Here is a 17,516-nt window from a genome sequence, read left to right as displayed (position 1 = left end):
CAGCTGTGTTGTAACAGCACAGCTGCATTGGATAGTGAAGAGCGCCATCAATAAATATCGAACGGGTACCAAGAACCCTTCTGTTCAGGAATTTCTTTTTTTTTAATCCGATTTCGATGGAATTCTCAGTAATTTGTTTGATATATTGCTATACTTTTATATATTCATATAAAAAATTGAAATAGAAGAATTTCGTTATTTTCTTCGGAATATTAAAAATATTTTTGTATGTGTGTGTGTGTTTATCCAGTTATTTCAATTCCATCACGAATTTTCTATCATTGCAAGGTGCACTCTTAATTGATAAACCCAGGGGCCGCGGAACGGTTTTCAAAGTGGGGGAGCATGGTCAGCCCCCCCGCTTCCGCTGCCCCTGAAACCTCTAACATCCATTTTATGAAATCAAGTTGATGTTTATAGCCAATCTACATCATTATGGCGATGTACAGTAAAATTTATAAAAAGTTGTGAGTGACCGAAATGAGCGAGCAAAAATTCTGATATCTTTATTACATTAATCCACTCTTGTGATTGAGATAGATCTTGGCATAATTAAAAAAATTATATAATAATTCACCCTTCTCTCTTTTCCTTTCTCTTTATTTTTCTTGGTCGTGAAAAATTGGTGGAGGGGGGGGGGCAAGCCCCCAACCTGTAACGCCACTGGTGATATGCCTATTGCTATTAACTAGACTACGCACATCCCTATATTTGAAAATGTCTGCCGATACTTATCATTTTGATAAAGCTATCATCTAAGTGTTGGTAAAAAGCATGTCTCTCCCGAAGCAAATATGAAAACCAAGCAATGTAGGCTTCAGGGTCGGCCCCTATCATGCCTATGGGGCAAAATGAAGGTGACGTTATATCGAACTGATTATCAAACTCCCGCCCCCTTTTCCCATTCTTTTGATTTGTTTATCCTTCTTTCTTCTGTGATACGACATGAAGAATAATGGGGGGGGGGGGGGGGGGCTCTTCCCCGCCCCTAGAGTTCAGTGCTCTGCCCCCCATGTGACGTCAACCCTGATGTGGTGCTGATGGAACTAACAGCAACCCAGAAAGTGTAAAGTTTTGAAGAGTGATTTTTTCATTTTAGAGCATTAGTTTAAATGGGTACTCCAGGCTGAAAATATTATGATTTAGAAAGATTAAAAAAATCAGACAAACGCGATAATGAAAATTTCATCAAAATTGGACAAGGAATGGCAAAGTTATGATATTTTCATGATTTGTATTATTTCTGTGAAAAAGTTCTTTGAATGTCTTTATGAATATTCAGTGAGCAAAATGGTGTCATATCCCATTACCCATTTGTTTCTTTATATTTCATTATATTGTGTTTATTAAATTGTTGTCCTCCAAGAACTAAAAAATTGATAGATTTAATGCATTAGATATTCTGTGATGCAACTTATTCATGCACACTTGACTTGTAAGAAAATAAGATTTTTTTTTTGTTATTTCATATACATAAGAAAAGGGAAAAGTGTGGATATGACATCATCAACCAACGGTAATGAATAATCATAACGACGTGCATATAACTCTCACAAAAATATTGCTAAAGTTTAAAATTCAATAACTTTGTTATTTTTTAAACAAATTTTGATGAAATTTCATCATTTTACTCAGTGAATTTTACTCTATTTAATTGGATGTGATTATTTTCAACCTGGATTACGTCTAGGATGTCAGCATTTACTTACAAGTTAGAAATCAGTACATACGCGTACACTTATATTTCTTTTTACTTTGTGGTCAGTCAAGGCCTACCACCCCCTACCACTCCCTTGTCGGTATAGGTGATTCCACACCCCCCCATATTGAGCTGCGTTGACACAGGAATGCCTAATATATGCCTATTAATGATGATTATAGTAAGAAGAATTTACTTTAATTTTTGTACAGAGAAAAGTTCAAGATATTTACGTCTGGTCAGAAAGCTGGGTTAGAAAAAAGAAAGAAAGAAAGACAGAAAGAAAGAAAGAAAGAAAGAAAGAAAGAAAAAGGGAAGGAAGAAAGACAGATATGAAGGAAGGTGAAGGAAGGAAGGAAGAAAGAAAGAAAGAAAGAGAGAGAGAGAGAGAGAAAGAAAGAAAGTAAAAAAAAGAAGAAAGAAAGAGGCTCACGATGTCAACGATCGATCGATTTTAGTGGTTTATTCCATTCTTCACTGGGAAAGTAAATCATTTTTAATTTATTTTTCAAAGCCAGATTCTTTTGTTTTGATAACAAGTTTATCATGGGTAAAAACCCATTCGATTCTTATTTTAGAATGTATATGTTTCTTTTCTGGTGTAAGAAACATTTAATTTTCACACTAATATCTTATCACCAAATTATACCCCTTTCGAAAAATGGAATTTGCTGCCGTGACGTTATCGCCATCTTCATGGCGGACTCCGGTGTGGACATGACCATCCTGCATGTGCATCCGCACTATTTTGTGGAAATTATCATCAAAACGGAACCATTATGACAAAGCGAGATGGCTGTCCTCTTGACAAAATGACTAAAATGGATCAGATCGAGAATTGTGAGACGAAATTGCTGCAAAGGACAGAAAATTGTAATGAAAATGCCAACAATTCGGACGTGCGTGTCCATAGTCCGGGCAAGAGCACGGGGACGAGACAATCGAGCAGCGGGAGCTTTAGTGAGTTCTCAGCCAGCAGTTTCCGCGATTCTCCCCGATCTGCACCGAGCTCCTTGCCTGGTTCACGATGCGGTTCCACTCCTGGGTCGAGACTGGCGTCAAGGTCAAACAGCCAGGAATCTATCATCGACCTATTTGATTCAATGACCCTGCAGTTTGGTCAAACAATGTAAGTTCTTATCTAGTTATTATAAAGGCCAATCCCACAGCACTGCAGCATTAATTGATTAATAATTATTAGAAAGAAGAATTTTGTAGTTGTAGTTTTGTACAGAGAAAAGTATGAAAACAGAGAAGAAATTTATTTTATGTGTGGTCAGACAGACAGAAAGAAAGAAAGAAGGAAGGGAGAAAAAAGAAAGAAAGAAAGAGAGATTGAAAGAAAGTTCTAAAGAAAAAAAGAAAGAAATAAAAAAAGAAAGAAAGAATGAATGAAAGAAATAAAGAAAGAATGAAAGGAAGAAAGAAGGAAAGAAAGAAAAAGAAATAGAGAGAAAGGGAAAGAAAGAAAAGGAAGGAAGGAATAACTAAAGAAAGATAGAAAGAGAAATCATAAAATGTGCAAGTTGTAATTTATTTACACGAACATGTAATATAAATATTCAATATATTTAATTTTGTGGATAACGGTTGAGTGTGTGCTGAATAATTAGCTTTATATTGCACGTTGTTGCAATACGAACAATTTCTTTAAAGATTGAGATGAACAGCTATCCCATATAATAAAAGAAAATATGAGACGTGATAAAATCAAACAATTTAATATCCTCAAATAGTAAAATATCTTTCAAACTCCACGGGAGCTTGATACGTATCTTTAGAGCAAACTTATTAATTATACAGCCACACTCACAAGCCGACTGTGTACGTGTAGTAGAATTCTGTATATTTTTTGTGTGCATTTTACTTTACATGCAATTTAGTGTACATCCGCAATTTCATGAACTTCTTCAAAATTTACTTGACAAAAATTAGTTGTTTATATTTGTAGTGAATTGATTATGCAAATAAGCAAATTTTCCCTAAATTAGTTTTTTTTAGTGTGTATACATGCTTTTGCCTTTAAAAGGAGAATGAAACATTCGGAACAAGATAGCTTGTGTGAAAACAGATCAACAAAAGTTTGAGAAAAATCTGACAAACGATGAGAAAGTTATGAGCATTTGAATATTGCGATCGCTAATGCTATGGAGATCCTCACATTGGCAATGTTACAAAGATGTGTGATGTCACTTGTGAACAACTCTTTCCATACTTTAGTATATATTTCACTTAAACTGCCTCTTTTATCACATCTATCAGTAGATCATGTACCGGTACTCTTTCTATAGGAGGGCATGTAATATGTAGATTAATACATCATGGAGAAAAAGTTTGTATCACCATAAGAAAACGCAAAAAGAGGCATATTGGGGGTATTTATATAGTCCATCAAAGGGAAAGTTGTTCAAGGGTGACACCACACATCCTTGTCGCATTGCCGATGGAAGGATCTCCATAGCCAGGATTAGTGATTGCAATATTCAAATGCTCAGAACTTTCTTATTGGTTGTCTGATTTTTCTCAAACTTTCTTTGTTCTTATTCTTTGATTTTTCTGTTTCGACACAAACCTACATGTACTTGTTCCAAAGGTTTCATTCCCCTTTAACTTAATTTATTTAGCTAGAAGAATGCTAATTTTTGGTGAAAGTATCAATTCGTACATTTCTAACAAATGTAGGCCTAGACCTATGAAAAAAATTGCAAAATTATGTGTTTTTTTTTTTTGGGGGGGTTAAATTTGTATTTCTTTGTTTTTTTTTATTGTTTTTCCAATGAACTTTGGGGACCCTTTTGCGATCATGAATAGCATAAAATAAATCCATTTGAACTAACAAAAGTAGAAATAATCAAATTAACCCCCCCCCCTCCAGTTTGATGAGGGTTAATATTGCTTTCGGAGCCTACAATAGACCTTAAATGCACACTCAGACCTAACTGAGTAAAAAAACAAGCATGCTTTACAATACATACATTGGGTATAAAGTTGGAACATGTTCCAAATTGCCCCTTCAATATTGTTCCAACTAACCCCAGAGGCCCATGTGACATGTAAGCTTACAGCACAAACAAGGGGCTTCACCATGGCACATTATTTTGTAGCTTGGTACAGGTGGCTAAGGGCGTGTTTATACTTCCACTTTTCAGGCAACAATCAGCGTTTCCATACGTGATTAGTCCAAAACACGGTTGCATCCATGCTTACTTTCATTTAAACAACGTTTCAGAACGCCGATCGTAAACTCACAAAAGGATGTGTTTCAAAACGTCGTTTGACCAGAATCTGGGTTTCTCGGAAGTATAAACAGAACCACGATCGTAAACGTGTTTATTGACATCATTTGGTGTATGCTTCCGGTGAGCTAAAAATCCGTGGGCAAATACAGTCGCATGGTTCTTCTAACGGGGACTTACATACATGTATGTTACCTCTCATCTGACCTATGTACATTTGCATACCTGTGTAATTATTAATTTAAGTACTATCACTTGTACTACTCTTCTCATTTGTTGTCCTTAAAAAAAAAATGCGGAACATGAGTTATGATGAGGAAACATTGCCGAGCCAGAAGCCCCAGTAGCATAACAAAATAGATGTCTTATTATTTTCTTATGTATACTTTGATACATTCTTTATTTTGTCTCGCTATTATTATCACCATGGTGGAAATTCTATTGCTATATCAAGTAGCTCAATGAAATTACTAAAATATCAGAAATTGTTCGATGTTTAAATAATAGTCGACCATAACAAAACTTGGAAAAAAAACTTTTGAAAAAGGGCGCACCCAATTTGACCTCGCTTTCATGCTCAACAAAAATTACAATGTGAAGCCAGCTGGAGAGTTGTGATTTTGCCTCTGAAAAGTTAAGTATAAACAGCACTCCTAGAGCCACTTTTACGATCGGCGTTCTCTGAAAAGACGTTTGAAAACGCTGATTCTGTCCTCGCAATGGAAGCATAAACACACCCTACATGTATGTTTTATACTCCCAAACTGGCCAACTTGATCTATAAACTTCTCTGAGATAATAAAACATTTCTGAAAGAAAAAAAAAATTACTCAGAAGGTGAAAAAAAGGAAAATTAATTTCTTTCTAACTTCAACAGGCTTGTTGCACATATGTTGTCTGTAGTATGGTGGATTGCTGATTTATTCATAGGCATTATTACAATGTTTCATTTTTACCCAGTGTTCCAACAAACCCCAACAAATGTGTGCAGCTCTACCATGATTGACAATGTCAGGGCTGGAATTAACCGGCTGGCAATTTGCCGCAATGCCCACCCAACTTGCCGCGAGGCCCAGCTCTCAAAATTACGATGCTTTATGGCAGCTTGTTGCCGTCCCTTCTTTTCAGTTTGCCATAATGCCCTTTCACCTATAAAAACTTACACAAAACAGCAAATATAGTTGTATCAATGGCTTGGTGATGAGCTTTGGTGCACAAGAGAAAAAATTTTAAATCTTGCACCATGTTTTACACCTCTGCACAACACACTGACTAGAAATGCATAACCCCTCTCACACATGAAGCTACATGTAGGTCGGCACATGCATTTGGGATCACCCTCATTTGCGTAATCAATTTATCACGTGCCTTTGCGTAATAAGGGGCCCAGGGCCCTGTTGTAGAAAGAGTTGCGATTGATCCAATCAATGGTAACTCTATGGAAATCTATTAGTGTCATCATTTTTTCTACAAAAAATTTGCACAATGTCCCTTTTAAGCAAAGAGAAGCGCAGTGAATTTTTAAGAAAACATGAATGCATGAATATACGTCACAGCTAGAAAATATTTTGAACAAACATGCCTAATAGATGTTGATGTTGCTGGCCGTCCGTAGTTGCAATTGATTGGATCAATCGTACAACGGGGCCCAGATCTCTTGCAAATTGATTGCATCGGGCATTGTGTATGGCGCAGATGTCAGTCCTTAACGTTTATAATTTTGTGGAGCTCAATAAATCACTCTTCTTAATTTTTGAGGAGCTCAATTGAGCTCCTCAGAATCACTCTTCTTGAGGAGCTCAAATCAGTTCAATACAATACACATGATAAATTGTGGATTTTTCGTAACATTGTATATGCAATAGATGTGTAGCTATTAATCTGTGGTGAAACTAGGCCTGGGTCAATGCGTTTACAAATATCGCTCCTGCTAAAAAAAAAGAAATTGCTAAAATTTCACATTTTATATCATAAAATCCATGAAATGGCCATCTATTTTCCATAATTCCTTGAATTTATTTTGATTTAGCTGAAAACTATCAGAAAAATGAAGAATATTCATTTCTTTCCCGACTCTGATTTGAACTTACTCTTAGTAAATATTGTAGTCCCAAGTGTAGACTTCAATGGTGTTGCCATAAAAATCTACATATGGGACTACAATATTTACCAAGTTCAAATTCAAATCAGAGTCTGGAAAGAGGTGAATATTCCTCATTTTTCTGATTGTTTTCAACTAAATCAAAATAATTTCAAGGAATTATGGAAAATAGATGGCCATTTCATGGATTTAAAGATGTAAAATGTGAATTTTTTTTTTTTTGAGCGTGATTTTTTGCTCTCCTTATTTTTTTTAGGAGCGCGGAAGGAGCGCTAAAAATGAAGGGATGAGATGTACATGTATCTCCTCGCTAGCATGAGCCAGACTCATGACATGTTCACGGAGCCAGTGGCGGAACGTGATAAAGGATTGGAGGGGCACTGTATTGTTTGTGAACAATGCTGTGCCCCTCCAATGCTTTGTCTCCTCCGGGTCGCGGTCCGTCACAGCACGGAGCAGTCATTGCCATGGAAACAAATTTTATTGTGATGAATATCATGGTAAATAATTTGAAAAGATCCTGTGAGTAGCAAAACTGTATTCTTAAAAAAAAAAATTTCACTCCTTGTGATTTTTTTCCAAAACTAGGATCTTGGAGTTTTGGTAACTTATTGAAAAATATGTTCAAGCAATAAAAAAAATGAAAGATCAGCTGCTGGTGCCCCTCTGCAGCTTGTAAACAATCATCTCTGAAATAGAGATGGTATTAGTCGGTAGGCTAGAACAGTTTTGAATGTGATATTAATACCAGTATTGAAAAATCTTTCAGAGTGCCCTCTCATATTTCTTTGATTTTGCCTTGGTGCCCCTCTGAAGTAACTAACTTGCCTTGCTGCCCCTAAAAAATATTGAGAGAAAGTGCCTCCCAAACCCCCAAATTGCCTGTCCCTAAAACTGGTGACATTCGAGACCTGCACTGTACATCACTAGAACTTGGGTCCTTTTCTATTTCATGTTGCATAATTGCTTGAACAGTGAGGTGTGTCATTCAGACAATGGTCATGCCTTTGAAGTTGTGCTATACACTAGGCCTGTTTACAGTATATTTTCCCTTGTTCCTCAGCACTGAACTTCATGAAGACATTGATTGCATGGCCAAATAAACTTCAGTGGTTCATTGGGTTCTAAAAGGATGCTTCAGTAGTATTACAAAAGTGTAGAGGACAAAACACTCTTCTCTCGATATTCAACTTGTGCAGATTTGTATGCAACTCTTCCCAAGACGTAAAAGACAGTCTTTGTTTAATGTGTTTGCCCTTGTGTATTGTCATTCGTACTTGTAGGCTGGATGTACCAAGGAGCTATCACCTCTTTGGATGTACATGTACCTGTAGGAAATAATTTGGAACTTTATTGCAGGTCTTGCAGGGCCAAAACCACAAAAAATATATGCAAAATAATACAATTACCCAAAATGCATATTGATTAGGAGTAAATAATTTCAAATCTCTATTAAAAGCACACACAGATTTTAAGAGATGGCAGATATTTCTCCCAAACTGTAATAACAGAACTTACAGAAGCACCTCAAAGAATTGTTTGATTTTTTTGAAAAGTGATATTTTTGTCTCACCTGCATAGCAGATTGAGACTATAGGCGCCGCTTTTTTGACGGCGACGGCGCGTCAACATCAAATCTTAACCCAAGGTTAAGTTTTTGAAATGAAAGCATAACGTAGAAAGTATATGGACCTAGTTCATGAAGCTTGGACATAAGGTTAGTCAAGTATCACTGAACATCCTGCGTGAGTTTCACGTCACATGACCAAGGTCAAAGGTAATTTAGGGTCAATGAACTTTGGCCGAATGGGGGTATCTGTTGAATTACCATCTTAACTTTGAAAGTTTATGGATCTGATTCATGAAACTTGGACATAATATTAATAAAGTATCACTCAACATCCTGTGCAAGTTTCAGGTCACATGATCAAGGTCAAAGGTCATTTAGGGTCAACAAACTTTGGTCAAATTGGGGGTCTTTGTTGAATTACCATTATAACTTTGAAAGTATGTTGGTCTAGTTCATAAAATCTGGACATAAGAGTAATCAAGTATCATTAAACATCCTGTGCGCATTTTAGGTCACATGACCAAGGTCAAAGGTCAATGAACTTTGGCTATAATGGGGGTATCTGTTGAATTACCATCATAACTTTGAAAGTTTATGGATCTGACTCATGAAACTTGGACATACTAAGAGTAATCAAGTATCACTGAACATCCTGTGAGAGTTTCAGGTCACATGAGCAAGGTCAAAGGTCATGTAAGGTCAATGAACTTTGGCCACGTTGGGGGTATTTGTTGAATTACCATCATATCTCTGTAAGTGTATTGGTCTAGTTCATAAAACAAGGAAATAAGAGTAATCAAGTATCACTGAACATCTTGTGCGAGTTATAGTAGTTTTCAAAGTCAGCACTGCTGCATTCCCTTTGTTAATTGTAGAATATTTTATAGAAAACAAGTTGTGGTCAATGTCCCTGGATATTTGATTTTAATAGAGTACTGTATATAATATACAAAGACCCCTCCCTTTAACGGTTGCACAAACTATTTTCCTCGTACAGTGTGTAGGTTTTACATGGTATAGATATATTATCTACCCTCTGTGACCACAAATACATGTACATGATCCATGCTTGCTATGTGATGGAGTGCAACTTTGATTAAATTGACAATGGTTGTGTCAAATGACATGCTCACACAGAGGGAGTTTGATAAAGTGGTACCCCTTTCAAACGAACTTTATAATGTACCCGATCACTTCAAAGTTACATCCATTTTACATGTAATATTCATGAAGGGAGAAGCCCAAAGTACATGGTTTGCAGAGTCATGTCACTGAGGCCTTTATGATTTTCGCGGAAACATGAATATTATTCATGAGCATGCCGATGTGCCAATCCAGACCTGCCAACCAGTACATTTTTTTTTACAAAATAGTAATTTCTTGAGAAAAATCATCTCTATATGCCTCTATTTCATAAAACTTTTTTCAATCATTTTATTAAAACCAGGGTGAGATACACGTTTAAATTTTTTTTTCATCTGCAATAGCAGTGCGCATTTTAGCTTGCATGCAGCTTGAGCGCCGCGATTAGCAAGTGCGCCATGCATTGTATTATGAAATACACTTTTTTGGGGAAAAAACACTTTTCTTATCACAGAATACAATTTTTCATTTCCAGAGGTTGGCAGGTCTGTCAATCCACCGATTCAATGCTGATGACATCATGGGATCAGGTACGCTCGCTTTTGCGATACATGCGAACGATATGCTTGTTGATTTTCCGCTACATCTCAGACAGCAATCATGAGGGTTGAAATAAGAAATCCAGGTCAGATTCCTAAAAGACTGTGGCTGAGCCACTACATGTAGTTCAGTGGGATGAGAGCTCGCATTCACCCGTTCATTCGGGAAAGTCTTTTTCAGACAATAGGAATTTGATGTATCATAACACTTAACAACAGACATGGAGCCTTGTCTAAAGGCTAACAAGACCATTGAGTGTTGCGATAGGTATACTCTTAGTCTTTATGACTAAAATGCTTCCTAATTGGTGGCTCTTGAACTTAAAGGGATGGTCCAGGCCCGGGGGGCCCAGGGGTCCAGGCTTGAGATATTTATTTCTCAATAAATAGAGTAAAATTCACAAAGCAAAATGCTGAAAATTGGATCAAACTCGGATAATAACAAATAACAGTTTTGGAATTTTAAAAATTTGCATTATTCCGGTGAAACAGTTCTAGGAATGTCTTTATGAATATTCATTAGGTGGGCTTATGATGTCATATCCCCACTTGTTCTCTTGTTTTTTATTCTATGAAATTAGGTTTATTCAAAAATTTTCTACCAAGAACTAAAACAATTGGATTGACAACTGATTAAAGGCAGTAGTTATTTATTGCAGCATTATTTCATGTACATGTAATAACATAAGAAAAAGGAAAGTGGGGATGTGACATCATCAGCCACCTAATGAATTTTTATGACGATGTGCATAACCGTACATAACTGATTTCACAAAACATTGATAAACTTCAAAATTTGTTAACTTCGTTATTTGTTACCAGATTTTGATGAATTTTAAGCATTTTGCTATGTGAATTTTACTCTATTTTTTTAGAGAAACATGTAGATATTTTCAGCGTAAGTTTCAGCCCAGACTCAGGCTAAAAATAGTCTTCATTTTTTTATACAAATCATAACAAATGTGTATGATAATGTAGGCCTCTGTCTTCCTCAAAAAACAAAAGGCCAAGAAATCTAAAAAAAAAAAATACATATACATTTGTGCCAGACTTGCTTAAGACCCACTTGTTGATTAAAGTTTCAATCAGGGTCTGTGCTTTTAGACTAGTTATCTAGCGTGTTGACAAGACTGAAAATTACCAGTGAAGGAAATGATCGAGTTAAAACAGCATCATAGAGAAAAAAACGAATAGAGGCCTATATGTATTGCAAGAACATATACCCTGAATTGCAAGGTCACTGCCAGTACAGTGTATTTGAAAAGTTTTTATTATCCAAACACTTCAGTAATGAAATTGATGGACTATATTTGCACCAAATGATAATTGCATCCCAATATGGGGATGTTACATATGCTATTAGTGTTCAAGATCAAAACACGCAAAAAAGCGCAATCATTTGGAGTGTGAAAAAAAAAAGATGTAGCTCAGAAAGAGGAGGAGCAGAGGAATTGACCTGTTTCCGTGACGATTTCCATGTATGAATATTCATGACGTGCATGTATTTAAACACTAGCATGTGTTTGTCTGATATTTTCTATAGCAAACAATATTATCAGGGACAGTCTTTTTCACATGATGTTCACATGCGCACAGCCACTTGTCAAATGTGGGGAAGAGGGCACCACCGTGCTATACGGCAGGCTAGTCTATGCAACCAAACATCTTTCTTTTTTTGCGTTTTTGTTTGAATTTGGTAAGGAATTTTCTTTGTGTTTGCAGATTCGGTCAACATTCGAATGGAGTATTTTTTAAAATAAAAAAGAAGTGTATGGATTATTACTGGAAATGAAAATCGAAGAATTTTATTTTTTACAAGTTCATTGATGACAAGGCCAAGTCTGTCTCCCTACAAGACTACATGTAGTTGTTTTCTTTTTTTAAGTTCAAAATTTTCCCCTTGGATCATGAGCCCTTTTTTAGTTATGAAATTCATGGTAGCAAACACACACATGAATGTTATTTTCATGAACTACATACATGTACTTTAATAATCTTGTTAACTATGCTGCTGCATGATCAGAGCTTCAACAATATAATTCTAAAAGGCCGTTTTTCATGTTCCCATATTAAGAATATAACAGTAATTTTGCACCATTGGAATTCAAGAAATCCACAATTTTTTAAGATACCCAATTGTAGTTGGGCAACTGTCTACATGTATATCGAAAGGTTGCTATCTATGCATGTCCTAGAGAAAATACATGTCAGGAGTTTGACATTGGATACGGAAATGTGTTCATCTACAAGTACCACTGCCAGGTATTTATATTTCTTTACATGTTAACAGTTTACACTCACATTTATTTGAACATTTGACGTTGCCTTCATTTTACCCGTAAACACTATTACATGTTTACCAGTGCCCTCTCGGAGAAGGAAAAAATTACATGGGGGCTCGGACGATTTCAACCTCAAAATGCTTTAAATAGCCCTGAAAAATCCCAATCTATCCCTTGTTGCAGATTCAGACAGTAAGTTGTGAAAAGTAGGCCCCCCCAAAAAAATTTTTTTTATTTCTCTGAGAACTTGTTCCTCTTGGCCCACTTGCTCGGGGCAGTAGAAACCACGACATGCAGGCATGCACTTTTCAAACTGACTGGCTTGGATAATGTATAGGTTATAATTTTTCTAAAAATTAGGGGCCGTATTCAGAGGTCATTTTATCTTTAAAATATTTTATTTTATCTCTTAAAATAAAATTGGTATTCTGAGATGACATTTTATCTCTCAGATAAAATTTTTAATTTTATCTTGCGTATCTACAGATGATATGCAACAGAACAATGCCTGCATAGACACCCATCGCGTATCTTGCCATTGCAACGCTGATGATGTGCTTGCGCCCATGTTACTTTAAAGAAAAAATAAAATAAACTTAAAAGAGGGTAGGGGCTATTTTATCTCCGCGACGTTGATTTCGTCATTATTTCTATGTGAATTTTTAAACTCCAAATGTTGACATAAAATTGACGAAAAAATATTTATTTATTGAGAATAGCACCTTAACGTTACTCCCGTACAATCAGGAAGTATTTCATAAGACTTTTCTTGACTAATGTTGTCTTTGAAATGATGCTTGAAAAGATGGGATATAGACTTCGAAAAAAATTTAGAGTATTGTCATTTTTAAAGAGAAATCTCTGCAAAGATGCGCAAGCGCATATTGCAAGTCTATTTGAAGTCAATAAATTGACGCAATTTCACTCCTTCGCCACACCTGGCGGAATGGATTTCTATTGGTTGAGTGATGTGAGAGAGCTATAAAAGCATGTTTCTAATTGGATATTGATTTTTAAAAATAGGTGTGTTCTTACGGAGATAAAATGAATATAAAATTGTTCTCAGAATACCAATTCAGAGGTATTTTAGAATACACGCATGAAGAAAATTCACGAAAGTGATGATTATAGACAAATATGGATGGAAAGGTATTGTCTTTTTATACACAAATATGTCACTAAAAAGTCTTATAAATGTCGTGGATGTGCAAGAAATGAAATTATTAGACACCCTTCTCAGCCCTTCAGACCAACAATCACGCAGCCGAAAACAGTCGAGAATAATGACGTCACACAATCGACGAGCTCATCATCTCTCTGTGCATCATGCACTGAATCACCTTACTGACCTGTTGAATATCTTCCGAATTTACCGTTTTCTTCATGTAATGTGATATTCAATTTCTGTTTACGACAACTTCAGACCAAAAGTGAATCAGAACTGTGTTCCTTTGCCCGTTTTTATTGAATTGTGAACTGTAAAGGCCGATTTTGTCCACTGCAGTCGTCGTTGTGTTGCTCCAGTCAGGGAGTTAGTGAGTCCCTGCCCAAATAAGAATCTAATCAAGAACTTGAAAATCAAAAGCAGCAATTAAGAAGTAAGAATTAATAAATCTCACATGAAAATAAAAAGAAAAAAGAGCTGGTAGGAACGGGGAAGGAATACAATAAAAAAAAATCCCGCACGGAACCCCCACAAAAATCAAGAGGTTCGAACCAGGATCCCCACACTCAAAAAAAAAAACAACGTCTTTACAGATTTGTCCATAGACCGTATCTTTTCTCCGTCCGGGTTCATTATGATATATCAAACAAAGTGCGTTCGCTGCTGTTGCCTCGCAATCTTCGGCAATCCAACTGCAATTCCAATCATTTCGCAATGGATATTGCTGTGTTTTTTGTGGTTCCTGAACCTGCTTCGTAATTCAATTTCATAATTTTTGTTCAGTCGTGAAGAAGAATGTCTATGCTTTATATTGATAATAATATCAATGTGGTGCAAGCGTGATTTCTAAGTGAAAATATGGTTTGTTTATTCACGTATATTTCTTGAAAACAAATAAATTTTTCTAAGCTAAATATCGGTTACCAAAATATGTTTAATGTGCATTACATTTTACTGTTCAGAAAATTCAAACTTTTATCTATGTAATAAGACCAATCTTTAGAGGAATAAACAATTCTAAGAGCAAAAAACGCTGATTGGAAAGATAGTCTTCAACCATGCAGCTCAGCTGCTCACTGCTCTTGGTGTGACGTCACTCAACTGGAGCTCGCCAGAGGACGGACGAAGGCAGAAATATGCCATTAAAATAAGTCATTTTTGAGAGCTGATTTCTGCAAACTCTAATCACTATTTTAAAAAGTGAAGTTATATATCTGATTAGTAATACATCCCCTTTACAATGATCACAAAAAGTCATAAAATACTTCTGATTCTTCGGGTGTGTACTTTAAGGGTATTTTATCTCTCTGATTTTAACGGAGATAAAATATTTTATTTTATCTGAGATAAAATGGATCTCAGAATACCACCCCTGATCATCAAAACACAATCAAACATGTAAACAACAATGAACACATTATGCACAGTCAATGATAGAGTCTAAACAAATAGCAAAAAAAAAAAACTTATAGTAAATCAGTTTTATAAGTATGCAGTTGGCATGTGCATCACTTGGCGGTTTCCCCCATTGTCCATAGCATGGACATGCTACCATTTGGCTGAATAAGGCTTTAATACATATGGTGAGACTACCACATATCTATCTCCTCTTTTGAAACCGACCACCTCGTGCGCGTTAAAATTATTAAAATACGTGGCATGGGAGAGTAGGTGCAGTGTCAATAGAAACGGTAAGAATCGATTTTACGAGAAAAAAAAAAGCAACAAAAAGTAAAAATTTAATAGAATTAATCAAAATCGTATTGACCAGACCCAAACCCCGCTGAAAAACCAAGAAATCCGACAGGAAACGGCTGTAGAACAAATATCCGTCAATCATCGAATCATGTGCCGGAGCTCGCAATGGAAGTAGTGAGACGATCATTTAACATGTTGACATCATAGAACTGATTTGGAAGAGTAAAAATATTTCGCCACCGCGACAAGAATCGGCCGTAAACTTAGTGTATTGCGGGTGGTCGGTTTCAAAAGATGAGTGCAAATGAGCAAATGTAAAATCGTCGTATTCGTTGTTCGTATATATATATGCGGATTGAATCAGAGTCGCCGTGTGAAACATGGGAATCTGCTCTGCTCAATTTTCTGCACAAATGAGATGAATACTGGGTAAAATTGATGAATATTTTCGCAGATACGATGCTTAGAAGATAGGTGGTCGATAAGGGGTAGTTCCAACCATACATGTGCATTTAACTCCTACATTCAGGTGCACATGTAGATTGGGGTTTAAATTGCACACATTATGAAAATTATCATGAAGTTGATTTTCAATCAAATTTCTCACAGTTCATAAATACAAAATCGACTAAAATGAATACCAAATGGAAGGCAAGATCCGAGAGTCAAAATGGCTTGACGAAATTATAAAGTAGGTCGAGGGATATGGCGATCTCAAAGTTCTATGGCGATCGACTAATGCATGCTTGAGTGAAAAGGGGTCATAAAAAGTTTGACTTTAGTTTATACATGATAGTTTTGCAATGCTTTAGAAAAGAAGTAAAGCAAACTAAGGTATATAAGTGTATCAGGAGGAGCCATAAAATTAGTTGGTATCACAGTTTACTTTATACAATTGTTCTTGTTTGGAGAGCTCTGCTTGCAAACTGGCGACTTTCTGATGCTTGTGGAGAAGTTCAGATTTTCTCAGATCGGACGCAAAAAAGGTAACAAAATGTGCGGATGTTTTGCCAAGTATATTTTCACAAATGCTGAATTATCTTGAAGAAAGTTACATGTACCTTTCTGAGTATTTTGGGGTCGCTTTTTCTGTTGATGATATTCGTTTTTCAACTTATTGATTAGATATTGAGATATTTGACAGTGCGGAGAATATGGTAACATGGAAATTATGGTCACATCACCATACATATACCTGTAGACCAATTCCAGTACTCAAATACATGTAGGTGCATGCGTGAACAAAACATCCATGTGCGCTACAAGTAAAGCTGTGAAGGACATCTCCAAGAAACTGAAGAGATGATTGCTCATTCATAGCATGCTGTATATACGCCCTCGCAGGCATATATACCGGTATGTACATTGTACATGATCAGTTTCAGCACCCAAAATCTTGTAAAAGTGCATTGAACTTGAGTTTGATTGATGATAATGTCTGAAAGTGGAATGACTTGGCAGAATGTGAATTATTTATTTTGTTTATACTTACTTTCTTATTTGTCATGAGTATAGTGGATTATTCCGATCATCACATTTATTCTTTATTTCATCTAAAATTTCAGAAGTGAAGGAACTGGACAAGGTATTCATCTGTTCTCCCCGAAGCCACGCCCCTTGCGTCATCCGAAATGGAGTTGGCAGGAGAGAGTGAGGATCAACCATGCCATTTGGAGGAGCTGGCACATGCAATGTAAGTCAAACTATGTTTTGGCGATTGATCATACATAATCAATGCAATGAGTCATGATCATCAATTTCCTTTATGTTAGAGGTCCTAGGGAAACTTTTGTGGGTTTTGTGGTACCTGGTGGGTGTTTCATAAAGATTTTGTATTAACTTTAAAAATGACTGGTGATACACCCAGACTTTCATAGGCATTGATTTAGATCCAAAGAAAGGATCACCAGTTGTTCGTAAAGTTGCTTACATGTATGTTACAAACGGCTTTATGAAACACCCACCCGGTCGCATTGCAAAGTTTAAAATGGGTTTAAAGAAAAAAAAAATGTGAAGGTCACATGCCTAAAACGAAAGGTGAATGGAATGTTTTTATCTATTCTATTCCTTTATATTTTGATTC

General features: G+C 36.1%; 1 protein-coding gene across 5 annotated transcripts in view; it reads left to right on the top strand.

Moving 5' to 3' along the window:
- The first annotated feature begins 2,386 nt into the window (after positions 1–2,386).
- The window catches only part of LOC121429763 (MLX-interacting protein-like), a 60,735-nt gene continuing 45,605 nt past the window's right edge, over positions 2,387–17,516 (top strand). For 4 of the 5 annotated variants that reach the window (XM_041626971.1, XM_041626969.1, XM_041626968.1 and 1 more), the window contains exons 1-2: positions 2,387–2,828; positions 16,999–17,126. In XM_041626971.1, the coding sequence (XP_041482905.1) occupies positions 2,479–2,828; positions 16,999–17,126 (478 nt within the window). In that variant the 5' untranslated portion in view covers positions 2,387–2,478. The remainder of the gene's footprint in view (positions 2,829–16,998; positions 17,127–17,516) is intronic. The other variant, XM_041626970.1, reaches the window with a different exon arrangement.

This window comes from Lytechinus variegatus, chromosome 16 (assembly GCF_018143015.1).
Source record: "Lytechinus variegatus isolate NC3 chromosome 16, Lvar_3.0, whole genome shotgun sequence".
Lineage (NCBI taxonomy): Eukaryota > Metazoa > Echinodermata > Echinoidea > Temnopleuroida > Toxopneustidae > Lytechinus > Lytechinus variegatus.
The sequence above is the reverse complement of the archived record's forward strand: the minus strand, read 5'-3'. Positions and strand labels throughout refer to the sequence as shown.